This window comes from Fragaria vesca, linkage group LG3, assembly GCF_000184155.1.
Source record: "Fragaria vesca subsp. vesca linkage group LG3, FraVesHawaii_1.0, whole genome shotgun sequence".
In the NCBI taxonomy this organism is placed as follows: Eukaryota; Viridiplantae; Streptophyta; class Magnoliopsida; order Rosales; family Rosaceae; genus Fragaria; species Fragaria vesca.
This window is the reverse complement of record NC_020493.1, coordinates 10,607,893-10,628,161: the sequence shown is the minus strand read 5'-3', so window position 1 is coordinate 10,628,161 and position 20,269 is coordinate 10,607,893. Positions and strand designations below refer to the sequence as shown.

General features: G+C 37.8%; 1 protein-coding gene and 1 pseudogene across 2 annotated transcripts in view; both read right to left on the bottom strand.

Annotated features, from left to right (window-relative positions):
• The window catches only part of LOC101292394, a 1,325,780-nt pseudogene that overhangs the window by 265,106 nt on the left and 1,040,405 nt on the right, over positions 1-20,269 (bottom strand). Inside the window, exon 195 of the transcript XR_184374.1 lies at positions 16,255-16,728. The product of XR_184374.1 is annotated as an uncharacterized LOC101292394 (transcript). The remainder of the gene's footprint in view (positions 1-16,254; positions 16,729-20,269) is intronic.
• On the bottom strand, positions 7,774-10,714 carry LOC101292974 (alpha-1,3/1,6-mannosyltransferase ALG2-like). Its single transcript, XM_004294048.1, has 8 exons — positions 10,612-10,714; positions 10,406-10,522; positions 9,757-9,950; positions 9,568-9,673; positions 9,287-9,437; positions 9,051-9,175; positions 8,295-8,461; positions 7,774-8,207 (listed from the first exon to the last, which is right to left on the bottom strand). The coding sequence occupies exons 1-8, from the start codon at positions 10,673-10,675 to the stop codon at positions 7,914-7,916; spliced, it is 1,218 nt and encodes a 405-aa protein (XP_004294096.1). The 5' UTR covers positions 10,676-10,714; the 3' UTR covers positions 7,774-7,913.

The window sequence follows — 20,269 nt, the reverse complement described above, 5'->3', positions numbered from 1 at the left end:
GTCAGTATTGAATACACCTAGACTTTCAAATTTCATAGACTTCTTTAAAACTTCCACTAATTCCATATACAATACACCCCCCTAGGTGTATTCAATACAAACTTTTAAAAATCAATCAAAGTCTGGGTGTATTCAACTAGATTTTAAAAATCATTATGAATTCCACCAAAGTCCAAGGGTATTCAATTAAGACTTTTAAAATGAATAGAAGTTCAGATGTATTCAAAATATCATTCATACTTATGGAATTAATAACTTATGGATAATTGTGGACTTTGTAGTGTAAATTACACACACACAAACTCCAATATTTTTCCATCCACTAGAGCAAAGATTTGGAAAAGTCTACGACAGACTTTCTCTTTACATGTGAATAGGTTGATCCTACGATACATCATTTTTTTTTTATAATATTTTGTGCTATCAACGTTCTATTCTACCTATTTTTTTCAATGTTTTTTGAATGTTAACATTTTATTGTCTTTCAATTGTAATGCTTGGAACCCTCGATAACCTAAATATTATCTATTAACTCTTGATATTATTCAGGATGTCATCTTCGAGGATATGTGTAATAATGTAAGGGGTTCAGGTAATATGTCCTCCCCGAATTTGGATTCTCTTATTAATAATATTATTCCAACTGAGGAGCCCGGTTAGCATGGGTCTCAAGTTCCTCTAAAAAAAAAAGAACCACATGATTTTATTATTATATTTGCGTACATAAATTAAACTTGTGAACATCTAATGTCCTACTTTAAAACATATGTCTTTGGTTTACGTACAAGTATACGTGTTGTTAAGTTAATATAATCTTTTTTGTTACTTATGTTTATGTATTTCAATCAAATATTACAACTGTATGCATCGAAATTAGATAGATGAACCCTAAACTTATAATCGGTGTCATTATGTGTTTGTCATTGCATCTTTATTTTTTATTTTTTCTTTCATGTAACTCTGTAAGTATTGAGAAATCTACATAAGTCATTCATATGAAATCTGTAGATTTCAGAAATCAGTGAAAGTCTATGAACTTTTCAAAGAGTCTGTAGACTTTTCAAAAAATCAGTTGATTAAAATAAGTCTGTATGAATCTAAATACAATACACCCCTCTTATTATTTTCAAACCGTATTTATTTTTATTTGGGTGTGTCCAACCTTGGGCCAACCAACTCACCATTTTGGCCCATCACAATCATCTCCAAAATCCTCCCTGCTCTGCTCCCGCTCAAATCAATCATCCCCAAAACCCTCACTCTTTTGCTCAACCAATCCCAATCCCAATTCGAATTCAAACCCTAAAATGAGAGAGCAAGAAACCGAGAAGCTCCGTGCGGTGGTCCGAGACTGCGTCACCAAGCACCTCTACTCGTCGGCGATCTTCTTCGCCGATAAAGTCGCCGCCTTTACCAAAGAGCCCGCCGATATCTACATGCTCGCTCAGGCCCTCTTCCTCGGCCGCCATTACCGTCGCGCCTTCCACCTCCTCCACTCCTCCAAGATCGTCGACCGCGACCTCCGTTTCCGCTACCTCGCCGCCAAGTGCCTCGTGAGTCGCGCCATCTCTACCTCTTTTGAAAGTCTCAGGAATTTGGGGCTTTTGCTAAAGTTTCGAACTTTTTTGTTTTTCATTTCTGGGTTTTGGGTTCATTTCTTTGATTTCAAATGCAGTATAAAGATTTTTACTTTTTTAGTTGCCTTTAGTTTGTTGGTATTCGACTGTTCTTGATTTGGTGATTTAGAATTGATATCCTTTGATCGATGTTGGCTCAATTTTGTGGTGTTGGTGTGTTGTTATCAGGAAGAGCTGAAGGACTGGCATCAATGCCTTAATATACTCGGTGATGCAAATGTGGATGAACATGGGAACGTATACGACAGAAATGATTCTAATCTCATGTACTTGGATAAAGGCGGTGAAGATCATGAAATCAATGTAAGGTTCTCCCTCGGTACATTCATCCACTCCCTCGTTGATAACTGTTTGTTTAAGATATGGTATCTTTAAAGCTCAGGAAACACGTTGTTACAGCAATTCAGCACAACATTGCTGTTGATTTGAGGGTACTAACCATATGGATTCGGGACGGAGCTTAGTTCAGGATGAGCAATAATGACTTGAGTGAAAATAGACATCAGATTAATCTGTCTAAGCTGGTTTTAGTGTACTACGTATCCTCTTAATTCATTTTGCAATACTACGTTTATTCTTTGTGAGTTGACGTTTGTGAATATCCTAGTTTTCAATTGTTTGTAGCTTTTTATTAACTAGGGATACAAACTACATAAGCATGTTTAGTTTCTACGACCAATATGCTTCTGTAAGGTTTCTTGTCACTGAATGTGTTATTCTAACTTGCTACAGATAGCTTCTGCAATATGCTTTCTACGTGGTAAGGCATTTGAAGCTCTGGAAAACCGTGTCCAGGCGCGGAAGTGGTAATTATTTCCTGTTATCACTGTAACCATTCAAAGTGTGTTTGTGATTCTGCATGTGGTATTTTAGGCTAGCCCTCCCGTGAAATTTAAACTAAATGCTTGTTTGTAAACTAGTAGCAATATGATAGTTTCTATACGAGTGACATTTGTTGAGAGAAGCTATATGTTAGCTGAAGATATAATTAAAGTTGGTCTGTTTGCTTTTGCGTTTTGTTTTGAAAGGTACAAAGCTGCAATCAGAGCCGATCCTTTATGTTATGAGGTATGCTGGCATTTATTCTTATGGATGTCTTAGATGTTTACTTCCCTAGAATTGTTTTCTTGTTGGATAGCATTTATGGCCATCCAAAGTTGGCAAGTAGCATTGCCTACACATGATTTCTAATGGCTTTATTATTCCTTTTCAGGCATTGGAATGTCTTATTGACAACCATATGCTGACATGTGAGGAAGGTAGGGGTTGTCAAAACTATCTTTTTTGTTTTAGTAAGATTTGGTTTTCATAGATGGAAGTAACATCCTGGATTAATTTTGATTCTTGAATCCCGCTTTCAAGTCATCTTATTGTTCCCTTCTTCAGTCAACTAGCTTAAATCTATTTTAGGTCTTTTGGGATATTATATTTAGTGATCAGTGGATTACATATGGGTTGGGCCTGTCTACCTCAAACAATAATGGGTTGAGGATGATGGTATCCTTTGCTGCTGAATTTCAGAGGCAAGTCTACTTTCGTCGATACAATTTGGTCCTCAAGATGGATGGCTTTCGTCATTTTACTCGTGCTTGATAAAAAAGGTAAACATAAATGAGTCTCCAATGTGTCCCAGTTTAAGTGGGAAAGTTATCGAAGATCTTTATATCTTTTCAGGGCCTTCTTTTTACTTGATTAAGTTTTACTTAAAAGCATTTGCTTGCCGTGTTTTCCAGTATGACAAAGAAAATGTTGTAGAAGCAAACTTCGGAGAACTTGAAAAAGAGAGATCTACTAGTACCACTTCTGATCTTTCCTTCATTCACACTCTGAAAACCAACACTGACCTTCTGGCTTGCAAAGCAGAATACTACCATCAGTGCGGTGAATATCAAAAATGCTTTGAACTCACCTCTTTGTAAGTTGGCAACTGTTTTGGAATTCTACTTTTGAGATGCTCCAGCAAATAAATAATCTGCATTCTCATTTTCTTTCTCAGCCTACTTGAAAAAGACACTTTTCATCTCAAAAGTACATTAGTGCATCTAGCTGCCGCTATGGAACTTGGGAATTCAAATGAGCTCTATCTTTTGGCATGCAATTTAGTGAAGGACTATCCTCAAAAGTGAGTGGTTGAAACACTTATTACTGGAACCTTAGACGCATAGATGTGTACATTGTGTTTGCTGGTAATGCCCATCAGATAGAATGTGCAACCGGATTGTGGTTTCTTGGGGCTTGGGGAATGTGGTTAAACCCTGTTGAGATGCCACATGAAGGAAGGATTTTGGATTTTCATCAGGAATTCCCTGTTGTTATCCATTTAGTTTATTACTAATCAGCTTCTCTTTTTTTTGGGTGTAGGGCTTTATCATGGTTTTCTGTTGGATGTTACTATTATTGTATCAAAAAGTATGATCAGTCACGCCGCTATTTCAGGTAACATCATCAAGATTAGTAGTCATATGTTTCGGGTTGCCACTACATGGTTGAAGATAGTTTTGAGCACTTGAAAGTTTATACATTCACTATTTGTGAAGTTTTGATATATTCGGATTTGAAATATATGAATTTCTTATTTCTTCTCGATCTGTTATACTCTATAGTAAGGCTACCAATGTAGATGGAAACTTTCCACCTGCATGGATAGGATATGGGAATGCTTATTCTGCTCAAGATGAGGGAGATCAAGCAATGTCAATTTATCGTACTGCTGCTCGTTTGTTTCCAGGGTAAGTTATTGTATATCTTGGTATTTACTTTATGGTTTTTTAGTTGTTGCCAATTTCTTCCACCAGTTCGACATATATGGAAGCAGGATATCATGATATGTATATGTGATGTGGTTGATTACCCTATTCTTAAAATCAGAAAAATACTTCTTGTATGTGAAATTTCAATATTCATTTCAATTATAATATAGCATCGATGCTTTTATTTTTTATCTGTATTTTTCAACATTTCCATTGTTGCCCACTTATTGGATGCTTTCTACACTTCCCCACCACATTTCTAGAATTGCTTTGCAGGGTCCAGATTTTAGGTTGAAATTGAAGCTTCAGTAGAATATTTAGTTAATCTGGATGACCAATCAGCTCTCTTTGTTATTTCTACTATAAAACATATAATGTTGTTTCATGTGTGGCTCTCTCTCTCTCTCTCTCTCTCTCTCTCTCTCTCTCTCTCTCTCTCTCAGGCTATCCTCAGTCATGATAGTTATGTATGCAAACACAGATAGTATCATAGTATTCATTTATCTACAACACATGGTCTTTACTGTTGCTGCAAATGTACATAGTATCATATTATTCATATGTCTCTCAAGTGATCCATACTTAAGATATTGTTTATAGCAAATTATGATATTCTCTGTTCCAGGTGTCATTTGCCAACTTTGTACATTGGAATGGAGTACATGCGAACCCACAGTTACAAGCTCGCTGATCAGGTGACTTAGAGTTCTCTAAAGTGTAAACTGTGAACACTTGAATACTGTCTTTTGTGATCTCGACTTTGGTATGAGTGCGAATCAATGCACTTCTATTGGTCTGTGTGATTGTGATAGTATAAGGGAGGCGCTGATTAGTCAGCTGGAGCACCTTATTTATAAATGAGGCAAATGGTATCTCTTAGCCTGAGATAAAAACAAAATATCACAGCACATTACTAGTTGGTTTTGGATGAATTACTGTTGTACCTTATATAATACCTGGATTCTTCCATGATCCGTACAAGTCAAATGGTTTCGATTCCTAATGAGGTTCACATACTTATTAAATTATTGATGTCACCGGTTCAACCTTTGGTTCCGTCGTATTGGTTGGATTTCCAGTCCAGTTTTCAAAACATCAGTTAGAACATAGAATATCAAAGTATGACAGTAGCAACAAGTGAGATGGCTATGCTATTAGAAGTAACCCCTCCATCATTTAGAATACCATTACCTCGTAGGTCGTACATTTGATTGTCTCTTGTTCATTTCGCACCTGACAACTATAGATGGTGCAGTATATTTTTTTGTTGCATTACTATACAAGTATTGAAAAGCCCCTTTGCTTTCTTAGTTTTTGGTGCAGGCTAAGACTATTTGCCCATCGGATCCTCTTGTATATAATGAACTTGGAGTTGTTGCTTATCAAATGAAGGAGTAAGTACTGAATCCTGAAATATGCAACACTCTTGTAGATGCTCAATGTTTCTTGTGAAAAATATCAATTGGTAAATATGTAACCTCTGCTATAACAGTGGGCTTGTGTGAGCCTTGATTGTAGTGTAGAATCCTCAAGTGTGCTTGAATGTGTTATAATCTAGTGGTTTGTTTTTATCGGTTAGTGGCTAAAGTAACTTTCTGCTATCACAGTGTGCTTATGTGTGTCTTGATTGTAATATATAATCCTCAAGTGGCTTGATTGTGTTATAACCTAGTGGTTTTGTTTTCATCAGTCACTTTTGTCACATTATGGCTATATGTAGGTTGTAAATTTCAGGGATGCTTGTCTACATGGTTGTTTCCTTGTAATACTGACATTGTTTATTTCATTTGTGGTCTTGGGATGGATAAAACAAAAAGATAGCCATGCTTTAACATCATTAAGTTTATGTTTTTTTTTTTTTCCTCTTCCCTCTCTTTCATACCATGTCAAGTGATTCTTAATGAAACTTTTGTCTTTTGATACAGTTATAAGAAAGCTCTGTGGTGGTTTCAGAAAACTCTGGCGCAAATTCCTTCCCCTTTAGGTGAAATGTGGGAACCAACTATAGTTAATCTCGCCCATGTATACCGAAAATTGAAGTATGTTATTTATATGTTCGTAATTCATAGCATTTCTTTTATTACTACCTTATGAGAAGTTGAGGATATCAAGCTCTACCATGTATGACTAAATTTCTTTGCCTATTAAATAAACTTGCTATGTCTCAGGATGTACAATGAAGCTATTTCATACTACGAGAAGGCACTTGCATTATCAACAAGAAGTGTGAGTACTTATGCAGGTCTCGCATATGCTTACCATTTGCAGGTATATAAAGTATTTAATTAACATGTTTGTCTTTAAAAAAGAAAACTCTTTCATTTGAAGTAAATTAGGGAGAATGATGTCTCAATCTGTGATGAGTCTGCATAAAATATTTCTGCTCTCTCTCTCTCTCATATATGAATAATATTGGGAGAGAACTTCTTTCTTAAATTGCAATTGAAAATATGCTTGAATCTCATTCCTTCATGTACTCCACCCAGATTGTACAAAAAAGTAGATTCTCATGGTCTTCTTGCCTGAATTTTGCTCTTATCATGCTTCTAACTTGATATTTTACCATGTACCCTAACATGTTAATTTGTTCTTTTGACTGAGAAATACTTCTTATTCTTCTTATGTGCTATAGTAGTTTAAAGTTTAAACGGATAACTACTAGCAGTGCATCTGTTGATGACTTTATTCATGAGAACAGTATCTTATCAAACAAAATTATAAATAAATGTAGTTCCATATGTCTTGTGTCCCAGTTAAACATGATGAAAATAGTTGTGCTAATGTTTCGTTTTGTTCTACTGTTGTGCAGGACAATTTTACTGCAGCAATAACATACTATCATAAAGTGAGCAATTACAATTGAATTGTCTCTAGTGAATTGTATCTGATGTAAATGGAGTATGTAAGAGAATAATTTGGCTTCAGCACTGATGAATCTGCTTTGTTGTTTTGGTGCAGGCTTTGTGGATAAAGCCAGACGATCAGTTCTGTACTGAAATGCTAAGTTTAGCTTTAGCAGATGAATGCCATAACAATATAGACACAGAACGGATTAAGGCTTATGTTTGAAGTACAAGTATTCTCATGTGTCGTTGTATTCCATGTGCAATAGAAAGGAAATACCCGGGATAGATTAGCATATGTAACCTTATTTTGCTTCTGATTAATAATTTAATATATTCTCTGTATGTAGGAGTCTTGACCTGTAATTATTAGTGTTTTCTAAGAAGTAATGGGGATCCTTCTATGGAAGACACATTTTCAATGTGAAAGTTAGAATCTGATATCTGACATATAGATGAGATCCTAGACACATAATAACCCATTTAGTGAGTTTTCCAGTCCATATACTAACATCCACAAATGCAGCAAAATGACAGTGTATACCACATCAAAATATGAAATCCCAGCAGAATTATGATCTCTCTGATATGGCTCAGACCAATAACTAGTTTAAAATGTGTTATGTTACAAGCGCGAAAAGACGTGTGTTACTGTTATCATTTTGTATCACATGTATATCCTATCAGTCTTCTTTGGCCCGTGCAACATCAACTAGGTACTGATTCAAATGCTGACCAAATATTTTTGTAGAGAATGACTCAGTAACATGCAGCCGAGCTTCTACACCCATTCTCTGTGCCATCTGTGGATCTTGAATGAGTTTAGCCATAGCCAAGGAGAACTCTCTTGGGTTACTTTCACAAAGAAATCCCGTTACACCGTTCTTAACCGTCTCCATAGGACCTCCACTATTGCATGCAATAACTGGTTTATGAGCCGCCATTGCCTCCAGAGGAACAATGCCAAAGTGTTCATCCTGCAATGTTGATAGATCTTATATCAAAACTATTTCCTATTATATACTGGATTGATCAACAGAGACAACAAAGTGTGTAATTTGCACCTTTGGCGTATAAATGACACAGAGGCATTGGGAGAGTAGTGCATTTCTTTCGGCTGTTGAGCAAGATGTGATGAACTTAACCTGATTGGACACTCCTTCCCTTTCTGCTAAATTTTTTAGCTCCTCCAAGTACTCGACATTTTCTCTCAACCGATTGTCAAAGCCACCTAAAACAATCAACATGTAAGAAAAAGTCAACTAATCAATGAAATAATGTTGCAATTATAACTTTTAATGTCAACAAGTCAGACTGTCAGACATAAGCTATTGAAACAAGGACACAACAGAAGATAAAGTGATGTTGCAGTAACACACACATCACTATCAACCTCTTAGGGAATTGATATAGCGTTGGCCCCTCTGATAAATTTGCCAGATAATGATGGCCACAATTTTTGAGACCAAGGATCAAACATAGTCTGCTAGCTCATATGTATCCAACAATTTACCGACACTGCGGACAGGTAAACAACTCAAATGTTTGCACTAACACATACAGATCCCTAAACCTTGAATTCTTCCTCAGTTCCATGCTAATACTTGAATCATTCAAGACAAACATGAACCTAAGGGGAAAGCTTAATCACTGAATCAGGTGACAGCAAAACTTCTTGGTGATTGTGCACCTAGTAATGATTAACAGGTACAACACAACACATCCCTAGAAAATGTACTTTGAAGATTTATCTACTGGTTAGTATGGCATCTCAGTCAGTAAGATTAGTTGGACAGAAAAAAAAAGAAGTAGGAGCATGCCTGCAATTGTCAAGGAAGCTTCAGCCAGATTATCCCCTTCAAGGGTGTGAAGCATGGCAAAGGCTGAAATCGCCAAGTCTATATTCTTTTTCCTCTCAAAACGGTTGATAGAGAGAAAATTTAACCTACCAGGAAAAAAAAAAGGTATAACAACTCTAAGCCTCCAAATTAAATTCAAATAACAAAGACATAAATTAATATCATTGCACTAATAGATGCATAAGTATGTTTTTTACTTGTGAGAAATGCTAGGTTCATCAAATTGATTCACATTGACAGCTGGGTAAAGAACAGCTGGTTTAATTCCTCGTGCATGAAGATGCTTGAATGTCTTTGCAAACGTCAGTGCTGTAAATTTGCTGTTAACAAGAATCTTATCAGCCATTCCTGCACCAGTATATTTAAAATGTATTTCATAATCTGGTAAGATATAGTGGATATCCACAGCAAAGGAACACTATGTATATGCAAAATACATATCCAATGTAAACAAAAAAGCCAAGTTAAGGAATCGGACCGGTTGTCATTTCTTCTATGAAGTCTATGGGTTTTCTGTATATCCTCCTCAAAACAGTTGTGTGTTGAGCCAGCAATAAATCTGGAAAATGACAGTAAAACAGAACCTGCAAACAAAGATGTAATCCATAAAACAACTTAAGTCCCAGACACCACCACATAACAACTAGAAAACAGAAGGTGCAAATACCTTTGCCGACTTCTTAAGCTTCAGCAATGGGATGACAACAGAGACCTGATCTACTAGTATTACATCAAACGACGGCCACATTACTAGCACGCAGAGGGCCACGTAGAGGCACCGCAGATATGCACACAAAGCATGAAGATGGTAGAATACATGCCGGGGTAGGAAAGCACCATATACAGTAACAGGAAAGGCACCTAGAAAACCAAATGACATTATAAAACCAAACCATTCTCTAACTGAGCAAAATAATCAAACCGATATCTTTCTCCTACACATTATCAAACATCCAAAAAGAAGCTCAAAGCAAATTTCATTTTCCTATCCAAAAGCCTAATCCATATTTAAGGTTTCTGATTCCCCCCATAATTTACAAGAGGCTGACATCTTCCAAAGTTTACTAAACTTCTTTTCTCCTCGGAAAAATGATACATAAGCTTCTCAACTATTGCATTTGGTTAAGTGGGTCATCATTTAAACCTTTGATTGAACTCTAACATATGATCACAACCCCGTTTTGCAGTCTTAAATGTTGAACAACACACTCCACTTTAATCTTTCTATTCTTTTCTTTACATTACATCCCCATTACACTTTCACATACAAACCATTCATTGCAAAGATCAACACTTGAGCAGAGAGAAGCACAAACCAGAGATGGTCTCCTCAAAGCATCGATCTTTATCATGGTGAGAGGTAAAGACGTGAACTTTATGGCCATGCGATGCCAACTCAACAGCCGCATCCACAATTAGTCTTTCAGCTCCTCCTACACTTTCATAATCACAACAACTCAGAACCCAAACTTCAATAATAATTACATTAAGATAAAACCCAACAAGAAGAAGAAGAATTTACCTATACCCAGATCGGGATGAATAATAGCCACGTTCAACTTTGAGCTCCCTCCTCTCTTCGCCATTCTAGAGCTTCTCTAAATTCTTCTGCAAATTCTCAACTCAAAAGCTGAAGTCTTTAGCTGTATTGGGTCAAAACTAAGTCGGTTCGGGTCGGGTCGGATTTTTAAATACAGTTCGGATTCGGGTTGGGGGCGAAGGTTTTACTGCCCAATTGGGTTTCCCCAATTCTTATTTTCTCTAAGAAAGAAGCAGAGAGAAATGACCGGAGAAGAAATAGCGGGCCCACCAGCGCCGAAGCTCGTCCGTCTGCTCTATTTCGTCGGCGCCGCATGTAAGTTTGATCGATTTTCACTTAAAGATTTGATCTTTGATACAAAGTTTGAGTCTTTGTTACATTTTTTTGATGATTTTTTTTTTAGGGTAGTCATTTGCACTGTTGGGATTAACAAATGGCGTGAGCTTCAGAGAAAGTCATTGAATTTGGAGAAGCAGAAGCAGCAGCAGCTTGCACAGAATACCGCAAATGCCCTTGAATGATCTCCCAGGTTTTTTTGTTTTTGTTTTGTTATTTGAAATTGGTGATGGTGATGATAAGAACTGTAGTGGTTGGAAATCTCATTGATGTGTAGTTTTGAATATTTTGGGTTGCAATTTCTGCATCCCTTGGAGTTTTCAGTTAATGGAATAGAGTTTGGTTAAGGTTGAACTTGAGCTTCATTGAGTGGGCTATGTTCTGGCAGTGCTGCTCTAGATGAGTTCAATGGATTGATTTGGTAGTGTTGGTTATTTGGTGCACCAGTTGTCTGTGATTTGATTCTTAAGTTATACAGAAAAAGGAGCACAAATTATTTGCTGTTTAATTTGAACCATACAAATATGATTTAAGGCCTTAGGTTTTTTTTTGGTTAAGGCCTTGGGTTAGACTCTCAATTAAGGCAGTAGGAGGTTAGACTATGGGGGTTTGATGGGACTCTTCTTCATGGAGAGAATGATAGTCTACTCAGTGTTGAATTTCCTGCTGGCTGTTTTGATCTCGAAAGATATATTCTGGTGGTAACAGACTCAAGCTATGTGTTCTTTATTACCAAAGGCTAGTGATTGACACTTCAAAATGTAGCCAACTCATTTTAATGTATGATTGGACACATGGTGTGGTTAGTTACCCCTCTATTTAGGTATTTGGGAAATCATTCTGAAATCTTTGTTACTGGTATCTGACATCATGCAGAACACACATCCTTCAATCAATTATTCATTAACCTCATATTTCCCTTTTTTGTCTCCACTATGCATTTCTATTGGTTTGAAGAAATTCTAAGAATACTTAGAGCTAGAGTTAGAGATCGGAAAGTCTAGTATCTGTACTGTTTTTCAAGCAAAGCTCTCATTGCTTCCGGTCTTTACAAAAGGATGAGTGAGGACATATGGTTTCTCACCAAAATGTATAGAAGTATAGAACAAGTATTGAATATTCAATACTCATTGCACCTTTCTCATCCAACTTTCTGCATTAGTTTGGGTATGTCAAATAGATTAAGAGTTCACTGTGTCTCTGTCACATGCTTGATGAAGAGACTTGCAATTTAAGGCCAGGTAGTTTCTTTATTAGGTAGTCTGTCACAACGGTTCTTTTTGTTTTTTGTTTTTCTTTGGTCAATTGCCATATCAGGATTTGTAATTACAATCAGCATTTATGAAGTATGCTTGGTGAATTGATTCTTCCACAGAATATAGATTAGGACACTTGCTGTGAATGCTGATGTGCTTGTTCATCTAAGAAATTTAGGGTGTGTGTCTCATGTCTATCAGCTTTCCTTAGCAATACCGTTGCAACTTTAACGCTTTTACTATGGGGGCAACACTAGTGAATGATATTGTTAATTGTTTAAGAAACAACAGTCTTCAAAATTTTGATTATCTGCCGTCCAGATTGAGTTCCTAACTCTAACGCGGTAGAAAACGTATCCCACCCTGGTAGCAAGAGTTTGATTCTCGCCCTTCTTCTTGTATCAGATTCACAGGGGACCTTGAATTTGTGTAGATGCCATTGCCCAATAGTCTAGACTCCAGAGTAGCAGAGGCCTTGACCATCTTCAGTTGTAATTTTAAGTGCAGATCTTGTTAAACGAGCTACGTGAATCTGATAAGGCAGCCATTGTAGAATCATTTGCATATGGTATTATGGTGTCATATATATTCCGGGACTTGCTTTGACGAGTAGCCATCAAGTGTTCACATCTTCTGATTTGGCCAAAACTTTGGGTTAGTCGTGATGCTTTTTGAATGATTGTGCACGTCGGACTTAAACATGTAGGCTACGACCTTCTTAGTCTTGGCGTATTGGCGAGACTTTCATATCTACTGTTAATCTGTTAGCTAACAGCAAAGCTTCTTAAATCCTTTACCAATTTTCTCAAATTCCATCTGTGTGGCCGTACCCGCAATTCGAACGGTGATGCATACTTGCTAGATGTGGCAGTGATCGAAACTAAAATACAACCTAATTTGCAGCAGTGATATAAGAATATACATTACAAAAACAATGAAAATTAAACTAATATGACGATGTATAAAATACTTGCTTCTTGCCAGCTTAAATGTTTAGTAGAGGGTCGAGCAACAAGAACATTACTCTGAATGCATACAGATCATACTGGATAACACAGAATATTACCCAAACGTGCATTCAAGGATATGGTGTGAACCACAAAGTTCGACTTGGGCTCAAAGAACGCAAATGATCACTCAAAGGAGAAGTCATAGGATTAACGCTCCTATTTGTCAACTTTAGAACACCCCCAAGTCTTCCATGCTTTCTCCAGGTCAAGGCAGAAGAACAGCAAAATAGATATTCTCTAATATCTCATCTTGGAAACCACCGAGACCACTGGTGCGTGGAAGAGATGAACTTATTCTACCAAGGTCAAAAATCTCCACCACCAGTAATATTTATACTCTCCAACTTCCTACGGTAATTAAGGTTTTGAGGGTGAGAGGCGTGCGCAAAATAATGAACGAATCCTTGGATTCATAATCTCTTGGTAGCTAGGTACCAAGCATTCATGTAACTGTGGAAAAAGCTTATAAGAAAAGTTTGCCGGCAGTTCTAGCTAGGGTGATGCTGAACCACCCTTTGCAGCGGTGTAGGTAGAAAGTGCGACGTACAGTGGCATCTGATATGGAACACCTTAACTTGCAAAGTCCCATGCATGCATGGCGGGTGGCAGCATATAACTTGTCATCGATAGTATTTCTACATTGGAAAATTCGAGAGCCTCCTGCGCTTCATCTAAAGCTAGCCTGAATGAGGGTCCATGATTTTTCAGTGATCCTTTACAGAAAACCAGACGTACGGCCTGTTAATATATAAAGGCTAGCAACATAACAGTTTTGATCAGTTGGGACTGAAGAATCTACTTAATATTCTTTCTCCGTTTCTTTAGGTTGGAGTTGATGGCAGCATCGGTTTTGATGGGAGCTAGCATGACTCGAGCACCAGATATTGGATTTAAGAAGAAGTAGGAATGATCAGAAAATCCTTTTCTAGCAACCATGATCAGCCACCCCTCTATTGATCCAAGACAATCCCACTGATTCGTAACTATGGAATTCGGCCTGTGAATTTTCCCATCACTTACGAGTTACGAAGCAACCATCTTTGATGAAGAAAAAATGTTCAGAATCGAGAAATAGGCATATATAAGTCGATGTGAAGTCAAGAAGGGCGTACATCACGACAGTGGAGGTAGTCTGAGAGAGGCAGACGACGTTTTAGAACCAACTGCATGATATCATCAGGCGGTTGCATGCTTGGACCAAACATCATCATTGGATCATCGATCACCATATCTTGTTTTTGGCGCATATAACCAGTGTGGCAGTGTGCCGTAACCAAATTCTTGATAGGCTTCCGATTCTGGCCTTCATAACCTCTGCTTGCGCATGCGGATCGGGAAGTAGAAAAAAGATCCAAAGCTAACTTGTGGACATTGGACGAAGTCGATCACAAACACACTCCATCATAACTTAAATTCGGACCTTAAATCATAGAATCCGATATATATTTAAGCTGAAGCAGTAAAAGATAGTCGATCATCAGTTTACCAAAGAAGGAAAATAGTGAACATTAGAAATAGGAGGCTGCGCTAGAACACAATTAAGTTGTGGATTTATGAATTTTGAGTTGAAAGATTCACATCATACCCATTGTGGTCACATTAGAAAAATCATTCACATTGTGCTCCATTTTTAAACGTACGGCTATAGCTAGTCATTAGTCATTAGTAAATGACTGAATGAGGGTATAAAAGAGGCCATATTTAGGTCGTGACATTAGGTTTTGTCATTAGTCATTAGTCATTACTAGTTTGATCGGATACTATGAAAAAATTTAGTCCAGAAAATGGTAAAATAATTCTAGCTAGTTGAGATATGGGAGTTAACTAAATCCATTTTTATACAAATTCACTTGGGGCCGTTCAGTATCATTTTGCAATACCGTTTTCTGTTTTAATATGAAAACTCATGTAATTCCATTTCGGTGCTCTTAATTTGTAATACAGGGAAAAATCACTAAAAACAGGAAACCCGTGTTTCCTGAAAACTCTTGTCCCATACTCGATTACTCTTCTCCCCTCTCTCTCTGAGTCTTTATCTCTCTCCCACAACTTCCCCTCTCTTTATCACTCTCATCATATGTTCATAACGATATCTTAGGGTGTGTCCTGTACCGTTTTATAAAATTATTTTTACAATATTGAATTGCAAAACGAAAACGAGGAATTAAACTAAGAATTTTAAAGATCGAAGTATAAAAACATTCATGGCAGTGATGGCACTCAATTTCTATACAATATGAAAGTATGAAACCCATTTTTTTTCAAACCAAGGTAAAGATCATTTGTTATATCCTCATGAGCAATCATTAAAATCGATTAGAACATTGATTATAAATCCTTTAATTTGTAGCTCTGATGGTTTGTTGTAAGAAAAGAAACAAAGTATTGTGATGGAGATGGAACAGTAAGAATCAAACCCCTCTATTATATGAAATTCCCAGCTGTTGAATCTTTTCTTCAAGATGATTCAATCAGATCTCCAATCTTTATTCAATTGTATACAAGCAAAAGATACCGAAGCTCTCACCCCAAATCTTCCAAGTAATCATCATATTAAATTAGATCTTACATGTGCAAGGGAGATTTCCCGAATTCTTCATTATTCTCTAAGTTCTGCAAGTTTCAATTAGTTTCGAGAAAGTTAAGGGCCTGTTCGGAACTATGAGATCTGTTATGCAGAATCTTCATTGTTCAATCATATATGTTTGTGATTAGCTTACAATTTCTATAGTACGTTCTATGATTAGCTTACAATTTATTTTCATTTGCCATGGCAAAATCATTTACAGCTAGTTTTTGCATCTCATCACAAACAAAAATGCAATAAAAAGTCGATTTCGCAATTGGGCCAACTGGTGTAAGAAACCAGACCTCGTCCTAATACTTCCACGTAGCCGGTACGTGCCTCTCACTCCTACCCTTAACGACCATATAGCACGAAGCCCCGAACCAACCCAAAACTTGTAAACCCCTCTCAAACTTTGCCCCTTTTTCTTTAGCTCATCAAGGCGTACTCCTCATACCCAAATTCCAAACCCGTCATTAGCAGCGGTTAGCTGCCCCCACCGCCGCCCATGAACGGCTACACTAGCTTCAACGACTCGTGGTTCCAGCAGCTCCACCGCCTGGTGCAGCAGCTCTCCTCCTGTCCCAAACACCCCACCACCACCGAGCACCAGCACCACTTCCTCCATGTCATCAACAAAGTCATGTCCCACTACGCCGAGTACTACCACGTCAAGTCCCTCGCCGCCGAGCAAGACGCCCTCTCCGTATTCGTCGCCCCATGGGCCACCACCCTCGAGCGCTCCCTCCACTGGATCGGCGGTTGGCGCCCCACCACCGCCTTCCACCTCGTCTACTCCGAGGCCTCCATCCACTTTGAAGCCCACATCATCGACATCCTCCGCGGCTTTCGCACCGGCGACCTTGGCGATCTCTCCCCCGCCCAGTTCCGCAGAGTTAGCGAGCTCCAATGCGAAACTGTACCAGCTTATCTGTTTTGAGTTTTGACAGTTGGGTTTCGAGTGTGTGATATACTACTGTTTTGATGTCTACTTATTTCTTGATTCTTCAGGTGAAGGAGGAGAATGCGATATCGGAGGAGTTATCGGAATGGCAAGACGGCGTGAGCGAGCTGATGGGAAGCAGTACGGATCTGGATGTGAAGACGGTTCAGCTGACTAGCGTGTTGAAGAAGGCGGATGATCTGCGGTTGAGAACGGTAAGGAAGGTGGTGGATCTGTTGACGCCGCAGCAAGCTGTGGAGTTCTTGATTGCTGCTTCCGAGTTACATTTCGGAGTTCGTGGATGGGGGCTAACTCAGGACCGTCACCGGAGCAATAATTTTTGAGTCTGTTTATGCTGATCGGACGGTGGTGACCGAACCTTGGCGGATGATTAATTGGGTACTATATACACTTTTGGTTTTGTTTGCGGCCTAAACTGCTAAGTTGAGAGGTTGTTTTTCCATTATGTCTTTGCTAAAATATATGTTTTGTGTTGTTTATCGTCGTCTATTTGAACCGTCGGTTAATAAGAAAAATGTGAGAGATTCACGGTTGGAAATGTTAATTGCGTCGATATATATAGGAGACTTTTCTTGCTGGGCGGAGATATTTTGAGCAGCCATGCATGGAGGGAGAGCCTAGCAAGAATAAAACTTTTAAACGTGTCGAATATTAACCCTATTTAGCCATGCAAGATGACACCTGGGTAGGGTTTTGCATGGCAGACGTGTCAGGTTCTTGCGAAAGCCAAGTGAGATACACATGACACAGTAAACTTAGTCTGGGGGAATAGCCACAGTAAACTTGTTTCACACTAAACTTGTTCTTGCAAACTAGATGAATTTACCTCCTAAACTATTTATTTTGGCTGCAAGTTTGAGTTTTTATCTGTTTTCACCTGCAGACGGCCACCTTTATTTTACATTGCATTTACCATCAGAACTTCATAAGTACTGTGAATAATTTCGAATAACCAACACACAATTCATCGAAACCAAAAATAGCCATAATGCCATATAAACTTTTAGGTCTGAAATATATGTTGCTCATCATTAATTAATGATCATATTTAGGGATCTGGAAACACGAATTTGTATGTGCTTAGTAAACTTAGGAATATTATATTATCTAGTTGGATAAGGAATGTGTCTTCTCCCATGTTACATAGCATAGCACATAAGATTAGGCTTTAGGCTGGAACACAGAAGGAACGTTTGCCTTGCATACGAAGTACGAGATCGAGAAGCACATCGCCTAAAAAAAAAACCGTACATAAAGCATACACAGATGCAGCATGGATTATGTTCGAAAGAAGCACTTTTCGACGAAAAAGCCAACAGAATAGGATCATCGATGGCGCCTCACATTCCATTGGAGGTAATAACTGAAATACTTGCAAAACTTCCTGTGAAATCCTTGTCGAAATTTCGAGTTGTGTGCAAGTCATGGTGCTCCTTAATCTCAACCAAGCAATTCGTCACGAAACATCTATCAAGCAGTGATAGCAGTAATCCCAAACGAATTATCCAGCTAAGTACTGATATTAGTGATGCTGATTTCTTAACGTTTTACTCTGTTCAAGATTCCAAGCTAGTCCAGGAAAGTTCACCAATCAAGTTCCAAATCGAAAACCCTAACTATAATCAGTATAGTGGGGCTCTTAGTTCTTTCTATATTATGGGTTATTGTGATGGTCTGGTATGCGTAAAAGCTTATACTAGTTATAACAGTCATATTTTTCTCTGGAATCCGAGTACAAGAGACTCCAAACTATTGCCATATAGGCCTGGAGTAGCCAACAATAGTGCTCGTATTTTTTGTTGCTGGGGATTTGGCTATGACTACAGTAGTGATGACTACAAGGTGCTAATGGTGTTTCCTCCAGAAGATCACGAAGATTCGAGTCGTAAATCCATGTTGTACACATTAAGAACAAATTCTTGGAGAAGCATTCAAGATTTCCCTCTTGATACTAGTTGTAGGGTGGCGGGTGATTGGTCTGCTACTCTTGTAAATGGAGCTCTACATTGGATGGCGAGGCAAGGATCCAATGGTTCATGGTCAATAATTTCTCTGGATTTGACCACTGAGACATACATGGAAGTTCCACAACCTGATTTTTGTGCGACATGCGTTGAGAGTAATGGAATAGGGGTCTCAAGCACAGGGTGCTTATGCTTAAATGTTAACAACTCTGTTGCTTAAAGTTCTGATTTTTGGGTGATGAAGGAATATGGGGTGCGAGAGTCTTGGATTATATCGGTCAGAATCCCATACATGGTTGACGGTGTAAATTTGGCCGGCTTAAGACCAGTGATATGGTTTCCTAGAAACAGGAAAATTGTATTTGCTATGTATGGGAAACTAGCTACTTATAACGCAAACAAAAGTTCAGTCTGTCATCATCAGCTGCGTCGACTACTAAATCTTTATACATGTTCTCATGGGGATGTCTATGTTGAGAGCTTAGTTTCACCAAATGCATACCGTGGAGGCAAAGAAACTAGCCGTCTCGGTATCAATATAGAAAGAATGAAAAAAGTAGTGAAGAATGTGTAGACCAGAGATCAGAGAACAAGGCTAAGAATACTGCTTTTCAAACTTATGTTTTTTTTTTTTTTTTACATAATTTATGTATTGGTTTTTTATTAATGGGTTGTGAAATCCACACACCCCAAATTGAAATCCACACACCATTTTTTCTTTTTTTTGGTAGTCCGAATTTGAGCTTTCCTCTGTTTCACGAGCTAGCTTGAACATAATATGTACTAATCATGTATGCAGGTTTTCTAAAACGATCATGGAAGTCATTAGGTATGAGAAATGGAATTGTTGGTTTAGGGGAAGAAAGTTTTTCATCCTCCTTAAAATGGAGCTAGTCGAGGAACTTTGAGTGTTCAGTCATATCATGTCATTTCAATTTTTATCTATAAAATTTTTAATTTTGGTTATTATAAATTTATGCTCTAACTGCGTTTTTTATAGCTGAAAGTTCTTTTGTTAGTCGAACTATATAGGATTTGACAAGTTGTATTCAGGTTGTACATCATTCTGTCTCCCCCAACTCCATTGAAAATGGTACAAGATAAATACAGAGCAGTGAAGTTTAGTTTGAAGTACAACCTGGAGCCAATAGTTTTGAGTACGTGTCTTAAGACTCCAAAGCCCTAGTTCGTAAGGCAAGAAGGTTATTTAAATTTTTTATCTACTAGTTAGGACTTTGGTCTATAATTTTCTATTGGATTGTAGCTCGTTTTTATTTTTTATTTTTTATAAGTGAGCATAATGGATGTAATAAGGGTATTACTGTTTTTATTTGCCCTCTTTATACTAGGCAGCAAAACGATTTGCATTTTAACCCCAAGCTTGAGTTTAATGAAATAGTTTTGATTTGATTGACAAAAAGAGAGTAACAAATCTAATTATCGAATGGAGTTTCAATTACAATTTGTTTATTTTTGCTTACATAAATTGGTTTTTGCTCTAGCTGGGGAACAATTTCTTCCATATGCTTCAAAAGGGGAAGTTT